This window comes from Perissodus microlepis, chromosome 5 (assembly GCF_051167445.1).
Source record: "Perissodus microlepis isolate ML-2025 ecotype Zambia chromosome 5, ASM5116744v1, whole genome shotgun sequence".
NCBI classification, from domain to species: domain Eukaryota; kingdom Metazoa; phylum Chordata; class Actinopteri; order Cichliformes; family Cichlidae; genus Perissodus; species Perissodus microlepis.
This window is the reverse complement of record NC_140465.1, coordinates 18,532,086-18,549,490: the sequence shown is the minus strand read 5'-3', so window position 1 is coordinate 18,549,490 and position 17,405 is coordinate 18,532,086. Positions and strand designations below refer to the sequence as shown.

The window sequence follows — 17,405 nt, the reverse complement described above, 5'->3', positions numbered from 1 at the left end:
TATTACTGAGTAAACCAGCAGTGAGACGACACTGCGATAAAACCATGCGGCATGGCTAAACACGTTTTAAGATTCCAGACTATTTTGTTTTGACTCATTCAAGCAAAATTACATCCTTTAGATACTGAAGATTGCTTTTGCAAATTGCAAGACAAACATTCATCCTACTGAAAGCAGACGCATGATAATTTTAATTTGTCAATATGAACAGTGCTGAACTGCATTAATGGGCAGCATAAATCATGAGAACAGACTGGACGAAAACATAATCAGAGGCAACATTTTCCTTTAATTAGCTCATTTGCTCTGTTGATCTGCACAGATGTGACCAGCCAGTGTCCCAGTTTTATCACAGACTGTATCATATTGTTTTCCTCAGAAATGAGTGTGATAGTGTCCTCTTAGTATCCAAGTGTGTGCTCTGCTTGTGTGCTTGAGAGAAAGTGAGAAGTAAATGTTACTACCCTATCTTCAAAGCTTTCCAACCTTCAAAAACAGGTCACAACACAAAACAGACATGCCGACAAAGAGATGTCCTCTTTTTTTATTGATGGAAGGTCAGAACATGCTGTTTTGTTGATAACACCAAAGTTCACTTTGAACAAAAAAATAAATAAACCTCAATTAGCTGCTGCAATTTTCCCAGTAATTTGCTTCAGATGTGGTATACAACCCTGTGACATTAAAAAAACGATTTCAACCTTTTTCCTACACGGTTCTCCAAAACACTGGTCTTAACTTCGATTCATTCTTTATCTGGCTGGATTAACAGAGCACATTCAGATTAATAAACACAAACAAAACACACAAGTAAATAAGCTAAAAAATACATATAATTTAGCATGATACAAGTGGCAGAGGATGAATAATCACTGCCCATCATTAAATATGATTTATTTCTTCCTTCTGAAAGGCAAAGCCACAAGTCTGAACACTTAGCTATGGAGCAAGGACACAGATAAAAGGGTGTGCAGCGTGTCACTGGTGAATTTAAAGGACCGGAAAGCAAAGAGGCAACACAATGAGCTCCTGATGTGATGATTCAAATCCCTCTTTAACAGTCTGATCCCACTGAAAGGCAATTACTTTGTCATGCTGTCGACTTTAGTTGTGTTCACGAAGAAGGGTGTTTCTTTATGGCACAATGTGATCTAAAAGAAGCATTAAAATGAAATGTGTTTCATATCGCCCCCACATTCACAAGGTATGACTGCTGATGATGCTACATTGGGTAAAACTCCTTGGGAATAAACTTTACTGTCAATTTAAGTCACCTAACAGACAAAACTTTGTGAAAGATTTTTATGCCACTGGGTGGGCGTTTATGATTCCATGTGAACATCACGAAGGAACTGCTTCATATTTTTGGCACAAAAACTCGCTTCGACTCAAGGATGATCCTCACAATCAAAGCTTTTATGTTCCTCGTGACTTCACAAAAAACACTTTAGGCCATAACTTACAAAAATGTCTAATAGGAAAAAATCCTATTAGATGTTGTCAAAATAATGACAACATCATATTCTGCAAAAACCACAAGAGAGTAATTCTATAGTTATAATGCATTTCACAAGATTCGCCTTGTTTTTAAGGGTCTCCTAAAAGCCCCATCGCAGGTGAGCGATTGAAGCACCTACAAATGAGAAGGCAGGAATGCCGTTGATTGACACATGACAACGATATCAGCTACAGAACTTTGGAAAAGTCTCAAGCCACCCATTGTTTCTTTTTATTTTGCTGAGAAAATTGCAAATGGGTGCAATAATTTATCGAAACATGTGCAAGCAAACATAGAAATGCAGTGTATAGAGCTTGTACAATTCTATTTGAACTGAACTTTCTTGTTTTCTTGTAATTTCCTTAAGTAGTCTTCAGGAAAAGTTCTGCAGGCTTCTTGAAGGCCATTCAATGCTCTTCTTTGGATGTTGGCTACCTTCTGTTCTCTGTGAAGATGATCCCACACTGCTTCAGTGTGTTTCATTGCATGCTTTTCTAGCCAGGTTTGCTTTTACTGAATTAGAGGTGTGTTTGGGATCACTGAAAAATCTGATGCTTTTCTGATGGTTCCAACACCACTTGCTGAAATGCATCCCCAAACCACGACAGAGCCTCCACTGTTTTACAGATGGCTGCAGACACTCACTGTTGTTCATCTCTCCTGACCTCCTCTCTATATACTGATGATTTGAATGAATTATCTTGAATGAACAGTAGATGGATCAACTGAAGGGATAGATGCATCACTCAGGTCCTGTGGCAGGTCTTTGCTGCAGTTTTCCTATTTCCTAGATATGCCAAATCTTTAGCTAATAGCACTTTGGGTATTACCTTGTTGGTGCAAAAATTCAATTTTATGCCTTCAAACTTTGATATCTTTGGCATTTTTATAGATTGAACTGAAAATGAGTGGGGGGAAAAAACAAAAAAACAACAACAAAACTGATGTTCAAGAAAACTTTTTTAAAAATTACTATCAAGTTTGGCTTTTTGGAAGCAAAACATAAAGAAATGAAGGGTGGGCCAAGACTTTTGCACAACACTGTACATTAGAGGGTAACCTAGGCAACCTGGAATGTCCGCTAGTGACCAACTGTCAGAGACAAAACCAGGAGTGAAACGAACAAATTGTTCCCTGTGTGGGCGGGGCTTTAATCGCATGCTTGGAAAGACTGTTTTTCTTATTTAGAGAGTTCTCGAGTGCAACCACAAATACAACCTTCTGAGAAGGTCTCACATTTAAACACATCCATGTAGTTAGCAAACAGGCAATACAAAATCACAACAATATGAGTTTTTGTACAAAATCATAGTTAGGTAGCAGGTATCCTTCACTCTCCAAGAAGTTTGCATGTTTTTTTTCTCGTCTGTTCTAATATGCATCTGGTTTACTTAAATAATGAGCCCATAATGTGTTTTGCTTTAAGATTCTTGTAAGATGGCACTACATATCTAAGAAAACTGGTCTGTTTCTGTGTAAAAGCCACACAAACCCAACAAACCCTCATCTAGTGTCATTTTCAAAAAAAACAATTCACAAAATTACCCAAAATGGGCCACGAGTAGCCAAATTAATAAAAAAATATGTGACACAATAACACAGGTCTTGGTCTTGAAAGGACAGTTTGACATTTTAGAAGTTACACTTTTGTATTCTGTCTGAGAGATCAGTGAGAGGTGACTGCACTCACAAAGAGGAGGGTGAAGGCAGATGGCTGTTTGATAAGCACAAATCCTAATTTAATCCTCCTACTGTCACCTCTAAAGCTCTGGAATATCTTTTTAGATGGTTTATATTAATGTATGTGTTTTGGGTTTCACCCTGAATCTAAGTTTTCAGTCTTTATCCCATTCCAAGTTAATTATCTGGTCTTTGCAGCTTCAATTTCACCACACAGACATGAGGGTGATATTGATCTTCTCACCAAAACTAACAGGAGGAAAGACATATTTCTAAAAATGTCAAACGTTTTTACAACCATTGACAAAGTAAGTATTAGCTGTATGACTGTCTTATCGACTATAATGATGTTTCTATTTTTGCAAAACATCTGTAACCCTCAGGTTCGTCTTGCACAAATCAATCTTTCCAATCACTGTGACCCTCAGCACCACCTTCTCTGTTGTGATCAAACCCAGGCGTGGATGCTGCCCGCCCAGTCCAGCAGCCTCCCTCTGTACCAGGCGCGCTTGATTGGCTGAATGAAAAGCAGGAGTCGAAACTTTCGGAGCAGCCCGCAGAAGACTGCCGCCGCCACGACCACGAGCGGAGACATCATCACAAAGCCCAGGATGATGAGGGCAGAGCAGCTGTTGTCATCGAGATAATGGCAGATGGCAGAGGGTGCATCAAGGACCTGCAAGGACAAACACAGGAGGGAGAGTAGATGAGACAGAGGTGCTCCAAAACATGTGATGAGCACTTTGGCTTCAGCAGGAGCTCCATCTCATCTGTGGAAAAGCAAATAGGCAGGATTTGTATTCATTAAATATGAGGCGTGTTTGGATGTGTGCTGAGGGTGCAGTAGTGGGACTGTGTGGGCAGTGGGGTGTGACAGAGTTTCTCCCTGCCTCGCTCTTTCTCTCTGCAAGATAAGAGTGTGCTCAGTGCTGTCAGTAAACCTCGGAGCTGTCAGTCACCTGCAAGCGAGAGGAGGGGGGAGGAGGAGGACAGCAGGTGGTCAGATAGTAAAAGTCAGAAGCTTGCAAAAAGCAGAGAGACAAAGCTAGAAAAGCACAGTTAGCAGCTGAAACTCACACCTGTGTGAGGATGCAGTGACATTGTTACAAGAGCTTACAATTCAGACACATCTGATGACCACTTTTTACTAAATGGTTTTTCAAGTTGAAAAGAAAGTAAATGTCACTGTTTTTCTTCTTAAAACATACAGCACTTCATGTGTTCCACATTTTTGTTGCGTTACAGCCTTCTTCAAAATGGATTCAATTCATTTTTCACCTCAAATTTTGACACACAAACACAAAATGAAAAATTCTTGGAAATGTACTACAAAGAAAAATTAAAACATAACACGTACATTTTTATAAATATTCACAGCCTTTTCACAGGTAAAGTCAGGTGATTGGACATGATTTGGAAAGGCACACACCTGCCTATATAAGGTCCCATTGCTGACAGTGCGTGTCAGAGCACCAACCAAGGCATGAAGTTCAAGGAATGGTCTGTAGGCCTATAAACAAGATTGTATCAAGGCATGGGTGTGGGGAAGAGTACAGAAAAGATTCTGCAGCATTGAGGAGGCCTAAATGAGAGACGCTTGGAACTATCAAGACTCTTCCTAGAGCTGGCAACTTGGCCATTATCAGTGATCAGGGCAGAAGGGCCTTAGTAAAGCCGGTGATCAAGAACCTGATGATCACTGGCAGAGTTCCAGCATTGCTCTGTGGAGAGAGGAGAACCATTTCTGCAGCACTCCATCAATCAGGTCTGTGTGGCACAGCCCCTCTTCAGTAAAAGGCACATGACAGCCCATCTGGAGGTTGCCAAAAAACACCTGAAGGACTCTCGGGCTATGAGAAACAACATTTTCTGGTCTGATGAAACAAAGATTAAAATCTTTGGCCTGAATGCTAAGCGTCATGTCTGGAGGTAACCAGGCACCGCTCATCACCTGAACAATACTCTCCTTACAGTGAAGCATGTGGTCACAGCATCATGCTGTGGGGATGTTTTTCAGCAGCACGAAGTGGGAAACTAGTCAGGGTGGATGGAAAGATGAACATCCTTAATGATAACCTGCTTCAGAGAGCTCTGGACCTCGGATGGGGTGAAAATTTATCTTCCAACAGGACAACGATCCTAAGCACACGGCCAAGATAACAAAGGAGTGGCTCAGCCACAGCCTAGGTTTGAACTCAACTGAACTTTAGTCAAGAGATCTGAAATTCTCTGACACCCATGCAGCCTGATTGGAGCTTGAGAGGTTTTGCAAAGAAGCACAGGGCACCTCTGTGATATGGAGGGGAGATTAACATCATGGTTATACAGCCAACAAATCTGCAGCAACTGTGTGATGCTATCATGTCGACATGGAGCAAAATATCTGAGGAACATTTCCAGCACCTTGTTGAATTGATACCCCCAAGAATTACATTCATCAACAATTATAATTATTATTCAGGCAAAAGGGGGTCCAACCCAGTATTAGCAAGCTGAAATAAAGTGTCCAGTGAGTGTACATCACATTCTTGTCTCACACGTGTTTACTTTATTCATACTCAAATCTGTTAGAAAAATGCAAACGGAGACACTTTCATGACTAAATCGCATGTTAAGACATATTAAATGTAAAGAGTCACTCTCATTTTACTAGAGTTGTTTCCATTTCTTTTGCACAAGTGATTCTGATTCTAAGCTAAAAGTTGTTTTTTCTAAATGCACCGTAGCAACAACGGTGTTCAATACACACCTGCAAGCGCACACACCCCTCTGCGAAGTGTAAAGTGATGCTTTCACTGAGTACATTTCCCTCCTTGTCGTGCTGACAGTGTGTCTGTGCACAGCTGGTGCTGGCACCAAATCAGACTGTCTTGTCTTCCCTCGCTTCATGCTCTGCTGCCACAAAAGGAAGAAGTCTGACTGACATTGTCTGTAATTGCTTGGCCTGTTCTGACATTCACTCTGGCCTAATCGTGATTATATTCTCGTTCCGTGTCCCCTTGTTGCATGTTTTTAATTCATGTGCAGTGCCCTACATGGCTGTGCACAAATCACTCCTAACTGAGACAACCAGGGTCTTCAGCCGGGCTTTGATTTTATGACCTATCGGGTAAGCTAAGGACCGAACTGTAGCTCTCTCCTGCCTGACTTGGTACGATGCCCAGGTCCACTGCTCTATACTGATTTAACTGCATTTCGTGTATCTCACACAAGAAGAGCCGCACCTGTCAGAAATGCTGACAAACTCCAACATTCAAACTCAAGTTACCGTGTTTGTTTTGCTGTGCAAACCCAGAGAATATGTCTGAACACCTCTGAGGGGAAGGTGTGAGGTACACATGTAGAAAATGCTGCCAAGAAGACTTGGCCTGGAGGCTGACTGTTTGCCTTCTCCAGGTTCCAGAGCCAACCTTAATGACAGATAATCCTCCTATTGTTTACAAATGGCATGGGCTTACTTGCCTAAACTTCCAGAGAAGTTAAAGAAGACTCAGTGGCAGTGCAGATTCCTTCTCTCAAATGATTTGTGAACTGACTCTTAGACTTGTATGCAAATATTTGGGCAGCCCTGGGCAAATATCTTGTTGGTTGTTTAATGAAAAGAAGTACATACAACCCTGCAGCAACAGATTCAAACACTTATTTTAGCTTAATTGTTTTATTTAATTAAAAAGAAATAGGACAAAATAATAGACTGTGCCAAATATTACAGCCAGGTAACAGAGGCTCTCTGTGCAGGGATTTTCACCCACTCCTCTTGCAGATCACTTTTTATCTCGCCGGAGATTTTCAATGATGGTCAGGTCCATGGAAGTCCAGGGCCACTCTTAACACTTTAGTTGATGTTTCATGAAGTCGTGCATTGTTCCATTTTGGATCATCATCCTTTCGGAGAAGTAACCCTCTTTACACTTAGGTTTTTCTTCCTTGATTGGCTGCAGGATGAATTTTGTGATATTTCTCTCAAAAAGGCTTGTTTGTGTTGGTGCAGCATAACCTCGAAGCAGAATATTTACTCGCCTGTTTGAACAAGTTGTTCCAAAAGCTGCATCTCCTGTTTTTTTCTCCATAACCTGAAAACCTCAGTTTTAACTCTGAAATGACTCAGACTTGTTTGTGTTTCTTTAGGTGCTTTACAGGTTACAATTTTTCTTCTGCTGACTCTCCTATGTTAATCCTGCGTGCGCATCAACCCTCCCCAATGGAAAGGTGCACCACGAGGCCTGTGTCAGTCCCTCATGTTTATCTTTTCGTCCATCAGACGTCCATTTCTTGCTTTTCAAAGTGTTGGCATGACTTCTGTGCCTGCCTTCAAAGAAGTTTCTATGCTGCTTTGTAGTAGTCATTTCCAGCTCCTCTGTCAGTTTTACTTCAGCGCTGTCAGATGTTACTGCAGGGTTTGAAGAGTCAGAGTCTCTGATAACTCCTAGTAATTCTTCACCTGCTTTGCAAATGCCAGGAAGTAAATTAAAGCCCTGAGCACTAATGGGGCGCTAAGCCTTTACAAGTAAATGTGTGCCTGAAACGTTTGTTTTGCAGGGTCTGTTTTTATCTTTTTTTCGCTTCATAAATACAAACAAAATATGTATTTTTAACCAAATACATTTGTACACTTAGATAAGTACTCGCCTCTTATGCCTGCATTATAAACGTGGAGGCACCAGACATACACTATATTGCCAAAAGTATTCACTCATCCATCCAAATCATTAAATTTAGGTGTTACAATCACTTTCATGGTCACATGTGTGTAAAATCAAGCACCTAGGCATGCAGTCTGCTTCTACAAACATTTGTGAAAGAATGGGTCAGTCTCAGGAGCTCAGTGAATTCCAGCATGGTGCTGTGATAAGACGCCGCCTGTGCAACAAGTCCAGCTGTAAAGTTTCCACACTACTAAATACTCCATAGTCAGCTGTTAGTGTTGCTATAACAAAGTGGAAGCGATTGGGAACAACGGCAACTCAGCCATGAAGTGGTAGGTCATGTAAAATCACAGAGCATGGTCAGCGGATGCTGAGGTGCATAGTGTGCCGAGACCTACAAACTTCATGTGGCCATCAGATCAGCTCAAGAAGAGTGTGTAGAGAACTTAATTAAATGGGTTTCCATGGCCGAGCAGCTGCATCCAAGCCTCGTTGTCAGACGCAGTGGTTTAAAGCACACCGCAACTGGACTCTAGAGCAGTGGAGACGTGTCCTCTGGAGTGACAAATCACATTTTTTCATCTGTCAGTCTGAGTTTGTTGGTTCCATGGGGAACAGTACTTGTCTGAGTGTATTGTGCCAAGTGTAAAGTTTGGTGGAGGAGGGATTATGGTGTGGGGTTGTTTTTTAGGAGTTGGGGTCGGCCCCTTAGTTCCAGCGACAGGAACTCTTAAAGCTTCAGCAATCCAAGACATTTTGTACAATTTCATATCCAGTTCCTGTTCCAACATGACTGAGCACCAGTGCAGAAAGACATGGATGAGCGAGTTTAGTGTGGAAGAACTTGACTAGCCTGCACAGAGTCCTGACCTCAGCCTGACAGAACACCTCTGCGAGCCAGGCCTTCTCGTCCAACAACTGTGTCCGACATCACAAATGTACTTCTGGAAGAAAAATCAAAAATTCCCATAAACACTCCTAAACCTGTGGAAGGCATACCGGGAAAAGTTTGACGCTATTAGAGTTGCAAAGGCACAACATCAAATTAAACCTTATGGATTAAGAATTGGATGTCATTCAAGTTCATACGCGTGTGAAGGCAGATGAGGGAATACTTTTGGCGATATAATGTAAGTAACAAACGCAACACTAATGTTGTCACTTAATAAACAGCAGCTTATCAATTCAGCTAATAGAAATGGAGCAACGTCACCATTTATCTGGAGCCATGACTTAATAAATCCACTGTAGGTTAATTATCAGGTGTCTGTTTTGACTCAAAGGTCTCTCAAGGGAAATACGTCTTTAGTTGCTAAATTCTACTTGCTACAGAAAATATTGTAATTGCATCTCTGCACGTAAGCATGTTTCTTCCAAATTATAAACATGTTAAAATAAAGGCTCTCCTTATTGTCTGTCATATATGTACCGTTAGTGCTGTGGACACTCAGATTAAACATGGCCAATAAAGACGTCAGCGTATGAACAACTGATCCCTGTGAAACAGAAGCTTGGGGTTTTTTCTACTCTTGGCTCTGTGTGATGTCATCTAAGGCTACCAGCTCTGTGCAAACCTTTTGTTCATGAGGTAGACCGGTCAGAAGAAAGTCAGCTCAGAGGATGGAGAAATTGAGCTAAAACAGCTTGTTTTAGACAGAGGATAGACTGAGGGACTGCCTTAATGTCCTGTACCAGATAAACAAGGATTATGCAAGGTCTGATAGAGCCCAAGAATAGAAACATGGAGCTGGAAATGAGCATAACAAGTCCCCTTGAAAATGAATAAACTCTTCCAAACATACAGTTACAGAAGGCAGACTGTTTACTGTGCCTGTGTCTGTGTCCAGTAAATCAGGACAGTGTACAAGTTATACAGAAGCAGTTGTTCCAGTTTGTTTAGTGTGTGTGTGCGTGTGCGTGTGTGTGTTTGTATTGTGACAGATGGTTCCCTCAGTCTACTTGGCAAGATAGAGAGAGAGAGGAAACTCTTACAATATAAAAGGACTGTTGGGGGACATAATCTGTGTTGAAGGGGTGTAAAAATAAAAAATTCAGTGCATAACTTGGCTATCTAAATTTCCATTATCTTGCGTTGTTAAAGTGCTGCCCGATGGGGCCCATTGTGATTCCCAACACCACTAAACAGCATCCTGTGTCCAACGTTATAGTTTTAACCCTTTGGCCCTGTGTCTCTATCAACTTTTGCTAAGTATTCTCTGAAATTTCATCCGCAGGCATGACTAACTCAGATAAGACTTTGCAATCTAACATGTGGTGATAAATGGCACTCTCTGCTACAGATTTTTACAGCTTACCCTGGAGTGGCAGAGGAAACCAGCATACAGCAGCAGCCCTGCAGGCAGGAGCACCACAGAGAAGACCACAGCCAGGAGCAGAGCGCTGGCTAAGACCACGCACAGGTTCCAGAGGATGAGAGCCGCCCCGAAGGCCACGCAGCCACACCTGCCCCTACGGCTGCCCCAAGCGCTGCCCCCGCTGTGAGCCACAGGCGGGGGAAGCATCTTCACGCCCTCTCCGATCCAGAAATCTTCCTCTTTCTCCTCCTCGGCAGAACCGCCGTCATCCAGGTCCACGTCCATACCACACATCCTGTGAGACAGCGTCTGATCGAGTTAATGTTTTACTTTACGAGCTACAGAATGAGGCTGTGCTGCAGGAGTCTTTTTTTTTTTTTAAATCTTGCACATCATTACTGTGGCTATTTAAACTGAGCCTATTTTACATTCATGGACAATATCTGCATGTTTAACCAGTCCATTTCTTTTTATTTATCACCACTATTATGTTGACTCAAACAACCATACGTAGCTAAAGTATCCTCTCCAGGCTGGATGCTGTAATTATATATGCATGCCTGCTGAATTTTGAAACTTAAATTAAATAATTGAGGTGCAAACAGAGCTCTGTCCCTGAATTGCCTCCTTTTCCATTCAACCAGCCAATAACCCATCAGACCATGGAAATGGGAACTTAAAGCCTATATTGAATTCACCTACACACACATACTGTATCCACACTTTTTCAGTATCTTCCCGTCACTCGTCTGGTCGATCTCTTCGATCACGCCTTTGTCACTAAAGCCAAAAAGAAATACATTTCTTTTTTTACTTGAATGACTGAATGTTTAAAGCTTAAACGACCTGCTGCTGAGCTAGAGACACAAACCACATATGGACATCCATGTAGGTGGCAAATTAAAGGAAAATAAAAGACCCTTAAACAGAGTCTGTTTTGCTGTGGATGCAAATTGTTTTTGTCCACTTGTATCCCTCCGTACCAACGTTTAAATGATTACAGATTTTAATCCTGATGGGAGTGGTCTCCTCCAGGAGGAAAATGTCCCTCATCCACAGGGCACCAGGGCTCACTGACTGGTTTGATGAGTAGGAAAATGATTTGACCCATGTGACCTTACAGTCACCAGCTCTCAATACAAATGAACCGATATGGGTGACTCTGGACAGATTTGTAAGCCAGTGTTCTCCACCATATTATCCAAAACACCACTTTTGGTGTTTTGGATAATGTGGTGTCCATGCTTCCTCTACCAATCAATGCTAAAGTGCACCGCAGCAGTTCTCATGACCCAACACCTTACCAAGACTTTCCGTTTTCCTTTAATTTGTCAGCCACTCGTATGTTCTGCTCCCTCTAGGTCCGTTTTATTGACTCCACTGAAATCTTTTTTTTTTTTTTTTTTATTTTAGCATCACACTGGTTTTTCTTCTAATCGCACGCACTAAACAAGCAGAATTATTTTTTCTTACCTTGATGTAGCTGTAAACCGCGGTAATCCCTGTGTGTTTGAGAAAATTCTCTCCCAGCAATCGGCTCTGAACTTTTAGTTCCCGAGCAAATATAATGGCAGGTGCCAGTTCAAGAGCAGAGCAGCGGCAGAGGAGCACCTGTGAGTCGGAGCCTGCGTTGCTCAAGTGATGCTGCTGCACTCTCAGGATCCTCTGTGCGCCCGCGGAAGCGAGCGACTCCGGAGCGCGCTCTCCAATGTTAAAGTGCGCGCTCACGCGGTTGCTTGACAGCTTGGACTATTTTTCCTAAGTGTTTGTATAGTGGTGGTGGGGGGGGGACAGTGTCTCACAAGACCCCTTTATCAACGACAAAGTAAAGTGAACAGGGAGGGCCACAGAGGAGGAGGAGGATGGTGTCATGGTTACACGACACCGCTGTTGCTACATTTTCTCTATAAAGTTTCACCTAAAAACGTCATCTACTGTTTAATCATTAGTTGTTCATAGTTAGTTGCCAGATTGTGGAAAATCGTTCTCTTTTCATCTGCTTTGTGATTTACATTCGTCTCAGCGATGCACTGTTGATGCAGAAAATTTGATCCAAAACATTTAGTGATGTTTGATGTTTATAAGCTTTACTTACCAAAGGCTGAGCGATCATTTCTTTACATCTAGAAATACTCCTAACAGGCAAAGCGCAGATACTGAACAGTTTGAGTTTACCTTAAGATCAGAGGTGGGAAGTAACGGAGTACTACTTTGTTACTGTACTCAAGTTTAACTTTACTTGAGTTTTTATTTTTCAGGATAGAAACTATGAAAAGATTGCATATCTCATATACAAAGCCGTTACTTAAGCCATTAGTTACAAATGAGAAAACCTCCATAAATGGCAAACACATACACTGACGGGACACTTCATGAGGTACAATGTATTTAACAGCCTATTAACACAAATATCCAATCAGTCAATCACAATGCAACAACTCAGGGCATTTGGGCATGTAGACATGGTTAAGACGACCTGCTGACGTCCAAGCTGACCATCAAAATGACAAATAACAAAGATGAGATTTTCACCAACATAAAATCTCATGTTGATGCCAGAGGTCGGAAGAGAATGATGAGACTGCAACGGTAACTCAAATAACAGCTTATTACAACCAAGGTGAGCACATGAGCAACTGAATGCACAACATGTCAAACCTTCAAGCTGATGGGCTACAACAGCAGAAGACTGAGGTTACAATTCACACAGGCTCACCAAATTCTGTGATCATATGATGAGCCTCAATTTCTGCTGCAACACTCGGATTGTAGGGTCAGGATTTAGAGTTAACAGCATGAAAGCATGGATCCCTCCTGGCTTTTATCATTGTTCAGTCTGGTGGGGGTATAATGGTGTTCGTGGGTATTTTTGGCACACTTTGGGTCCCTTAGTACTAACACAGCCTACCTAAGTTTTGTTGCTGACCATGTTCACACTTTTATAACCACAGTGTACCCATCTTCCGGTCACTGCTTCCAGCAGGATAATGCACCATGTCGCAAAACTCAAATCATCTCAAACTGGTTTGGTCAACATGTTACTGAGTTCCCTGTACTCATGAATCTGTGCCATGAGGAACTAAAGCAGCTCTGAAGACAAAAGAGAGGTCAGCACGGCACTAGCAAGCTATACCTAATAAATTGTCTGAGTGTTTACACAAATATATGTGTTTACTATATTTGTAAGCTTAAAACAGCATAATAAAAAGATATATTTAGACCATAGATACGTCACTTTTCATGCTCACAGACCACATTTTTCTCTCTGTGATGCAGAAATGTGCTCCAGGGTGTGGTCAGTGTTTATGTTCTTCATTATTACATTTATAAATGATAGCTAATATCTAATAAAGAGAGTGGACAGTGATAGCACCATGTATTTTTATCAGTTTTTAAACAGTTGTACTACATCATTGGCTACTCACAGCCCAGACCTATTTATCTTGGTGTCTGTCCAATCAAGTGACCTTTGCTGTAGTTTATAGAAGTGAATGTAAGCCAGTCTTGTCAGATAATCAGATAAAATCTCAGGAAAATCAGATTAGGGTGAGCTTAAATTCATAGAACTGAAAACAACCCAGAGGACACGCCTACACATCCTCTACAGGCAAAAAAAGAAGAAGCTCCAGTCATCCAGTGCAACTAAACTAGATCAGAAAATGCATACAATAAAAGAACAGTTAAGAGCTTATTACATAAGAGAGGTGTTTGCCTTTGCTTAGTATATGAGCTTGAAAACAGAACACATTTAAAGCTGAATGGGGGGAAAGAAGGCTGTGATATGTTCATAAATATCCCTGCAAGTTTCTCCCTCTGCAGTCCTCAGAACATTGTCAGCTGTGTGGCTGCAGATAAGAAGATGATCGATTTGTTTTCCAGCACAGACAGACAGTCAACCTTTCGCTGCTCAAATTTAATTACACCGAACAAGAGAAAAAGATAGGAGGATATGAAACTGAGCTGAGAAAAGACATTGCCTGGACATAGAAATGGAGATGAAAGATTGATTGATGAAGCAGTGGAGAGACGCTGCAGATGGTGTGGAGGAAGATTTTGTAAGTAAAGTGCAAGATAAATGTCGCCTCTCTGGATTCTACCTGTGACATCTGCTGACATCTGCTGGAGCACCTGTGAACTTTCTGAACAAAGCATAGAACAGACCTGCATGTTTCTTGTGTATATATTAAACATCAGCATTTTCTTCAAACTAATTGCACCACATCACTGTATTTTAGCAAGTTACTCACAGACAGAATTTGTACTGAAAGTCTTTGTGTCAGATACGTACTCTGCATTAGCTGGCCAGAATGGGGATTGTGGTTTTTCTACCCCATTCCTTACTTTGCAGTCACAGAGAAAAGGATCATTTCGCTGATAGCAGTGATGAAATAGATAGTCAAAGCCTTTATTTAAGAAGCAGTGCAAGCACACTGTGTACTCTATTACATGTAAAATCCTGTATAAAATGTTACTGAAGAAAAACTATACAAGTGCAGAATGGTGCTCAGTGGTTAGTGCAGTGCTCTGACAGGAAATGGGTCCTGGGCTTGAATCTGTGTGGAGTTTGTATGTTCTTCTGTCATAATAAAATTAGGATATTTAATAAATGCTGCCTACTAATCTACACATATATACACGTACGACTAGTAATATATAGATAAATGTGTATATATTTGTACAACATGTATCTTTAATGGCTTAAGAAATACAAGTTGAGCACAAGTTTGTGCAATGTACCAATATCACTGGCAGCAAAACAGCCCCAGAGCATGATGGTACCACCACCGTGCTTGATAGCTGGTACAGTGTTATTATGTTTGAATGCCTCATCTTTATTCCTCCCATCATATCTATCTGTATAAATAGCTCAACTTTCTCTTGTCTGACCTTCCCAACTTTTGTAAAGCTACAAATCTAATTCTTAGATCTTCAGAACTTCACAAAACCAGTGAGTTTAAATGAAGTCTGCCGATTCTTGTTAATGGCTATCAAATGTGTCCCAACTAAAAACCAAATATTAGTGGGGATGCATGTATACTTTTGACCCTGTGCCGATTATAGAAAATTAAAACTTGTGCCCCCAGTTCTTTCTTTTTTTTAAAGTCACAAAGGATGTGTGCTGCACAATCGTTCCACCCTGGAGAAACAGCAGTTCAAAGAATGCTCAGAATTACCATGACATTAACGCCTATGATGAGTGTATATAAACGTCGGAGCACAACTATATTTAACAACTAATCTGAAGTTTTTGATCTGTTCTGAATACAAAATCGTATTTTTTTTAGAAACTAAAATTCTGAAATAAATGTAGTGGATCAGAATTATAAAGTGGTATTGAATAAAGAACCCTCAAAAAATGATCTTTCATTGCCAAATAACTTCAATGAAAACTCCATAAACGTAAAACTGACATATCAGAATTTTTTAAAGATGACTGGAAAAACACGACCACATCCCTTAAATGCAGCACCATAAATAAAGTAGATAATTGAGTAAATGTGCAGGGAAAAGTTCCTCTGTGGCACTGAGATCAGATTTAGGCCAACAAGCAGGAGGGTCTCATCCTGCAGCTTTTCTTCGCTCCAGTAAGTGGCACCAGCATCTATTAAAAGTCTGACATGGCTACATTTTTGTTGGTCACAATAAAACAAGACCATGTGGCCATGGCCAAGAGTCACACAACAACCACATAATAGAGTCACAGCTTCATCTTTGTAGTCCCTGACAGGAAGCTGAAAGTGGGTCTTTGAGTCAACACAAACAAAGCGCTTTCAGTTTTATTTCTTGTGACATTGAAAAAATAAAAGACAAAAGTGACAGAGCAGCAGGAAAGCTTTCAGATAAACACGACAACTAAAGAGAGTTATCTCAACTGACTTTAATGAATTTGAAGCAGATTAAAAGACTGCAGCTTATTAACAGACTATAGTCATGTTTGGATGCACAAACACACACATGAATGTGCTAATCAACAAACAAAAGAGTGCACAGGCTTTTGCGTTTGGACGAGTTCATACACACCGTCTGATAACATGACTCTGTGAATGTGTGTGTGTGTGTATGTGTGTGTGTGTGTGCCTTTAGAGAAACGCTTTAACACAAAGTGAAGTCATATCTTCAAAGTGCCTTTAAAATACTACAGCTTGGTACAGAGGATGCAGTGTCGGGGGAGAGTGGGGAGGGCGGCAAAGTCCCCTGGAGTGAGCGACAAGATTACAGACCTACCCCCCGTCTGATGTGTGTGGTAGTGAGTGATGGTCTGTGTGTAGTTGAGCATGCTTGTAGGAGTGCGTGTCTGTGTGGGGCAGGCGGTCAGACTGAACCCCGCTGTCTGATAAAGACGGGACAGGATCCAGGCTGTTGTCTGCTGGATACAGCTGCATCACCGCCCCCTCCTGGGCACCTTCCTTACTGCACGACTGGCAGCTGCAGCGGAAGATCCTCTCCACCAGCTTATCCACCCGGGGAGAGTCTTCGCTGCCCGGACAATCCAGCGTCACCTGTGCCAACACAAAGTTGCACACATGCATGTGTAAAGAGTGAGTTGAGAATTGAAAGTAACTCAGCAGAAAGATGAAATATTTATTGTTTCCTTGCATTGATTTGTATAGTATTTAAGTTAAGCTGTTATTTTGAATAATCTCAAGGTGTGTTAATATATTTTATGTTTAAATAAGAGTATTTTCTTATAGTTTTTCCTCCATCACCTCCTATTTAACATGCTTATTATAAGATGGACTCCTGTGAATGCGTTAATGTGTCTTTGGTCCCACTAACCAGACTCTTGGTTCATAGTTTTGTTTTTGTTTTGCTGGATCTGTGTTTTCATACAAAGTTTATGACACTCAATGGAATAATGAAATACTGGGAAAAGCCGGAAAATCAAATAAACAGAAAAATACACAACCCCCCTCCGTAAACCCAAGAGTTACACAAGCTCAGCCAGTTCTCCAGACCTCACGCAACTTCCCCCTCACTGTTTCCATTATCCAATGAAAATGATCATTCAGCAATTTTATCAAGAGCCAAAGCAGCGGGGAGCAGTATCCACTTTCATGAGAGCTGACTTTGTTTTGCCTCAAACTGAATTCTGTTTAAAGTCCTGAAACAACAATCACAACCGCAGGCGCAGACGTCCATTTTCAGATAATTAACAGTAAGGTGTGAGCGTGAAGGCATTTTTTTCCCCCGTCTTGTCTTGTGAAACAAAAAACGTGCAGAAATTAATTAAACTATCTGGTAACGGCTGTCTGCTCCAAGGTACAA

At 41.3% G+C, this 17,405-nt stretch overlaps 2 protein-coding genes across 2 annotated transcripts in view; both read right to left on the bottom strand.

Moving 5' to 3' along the window:
• Positions 1-514: 514 nt before the first annotated feature.
• tmem88bl (transmembrane protein 88b-like) lies at positions 515-11,842 on the bottom strand. Its single transcript, XM_084928467.1, has 3 exons — positions 11,613-11,842; positions 10,140-10,434; positions 515-3,854 (listed from the first exon to the last, which is right to left on the bottom strand). Exons 2-3 carry the CDS (start codon positions 10,431-10,433, stop codon positions 3,627-3,629), a joined length of 522 nt encoding a protein of 173 aa, XP_084784593.1. The 5' UTR covers position 10,434; positions 11,613-11,842; the 3' UTR covers positions 515-3,626.
• Positions 11,843-15,993: 4,151 nt separating this feature from the next.
• The window catches only part of nbl1 (NBL1, DAN family BMP antagonist), a 6,354-nt gene continuing 4,942 nt past the window's right edge, over positions 15,994-17,405 (bottom strand). The window contains exon 4 of the mRNA XM_084928466.1: positions 15,994-16,639. Within this exon, the coding sequence (XP_084784592.1) occupies positions 16,361-16,639 (279 nt within the window). The 3' untranslated portion in view covers positions 15,994-16,360. The remainder of the gene's footprint in view (positions 16,640-17,405) is intronic.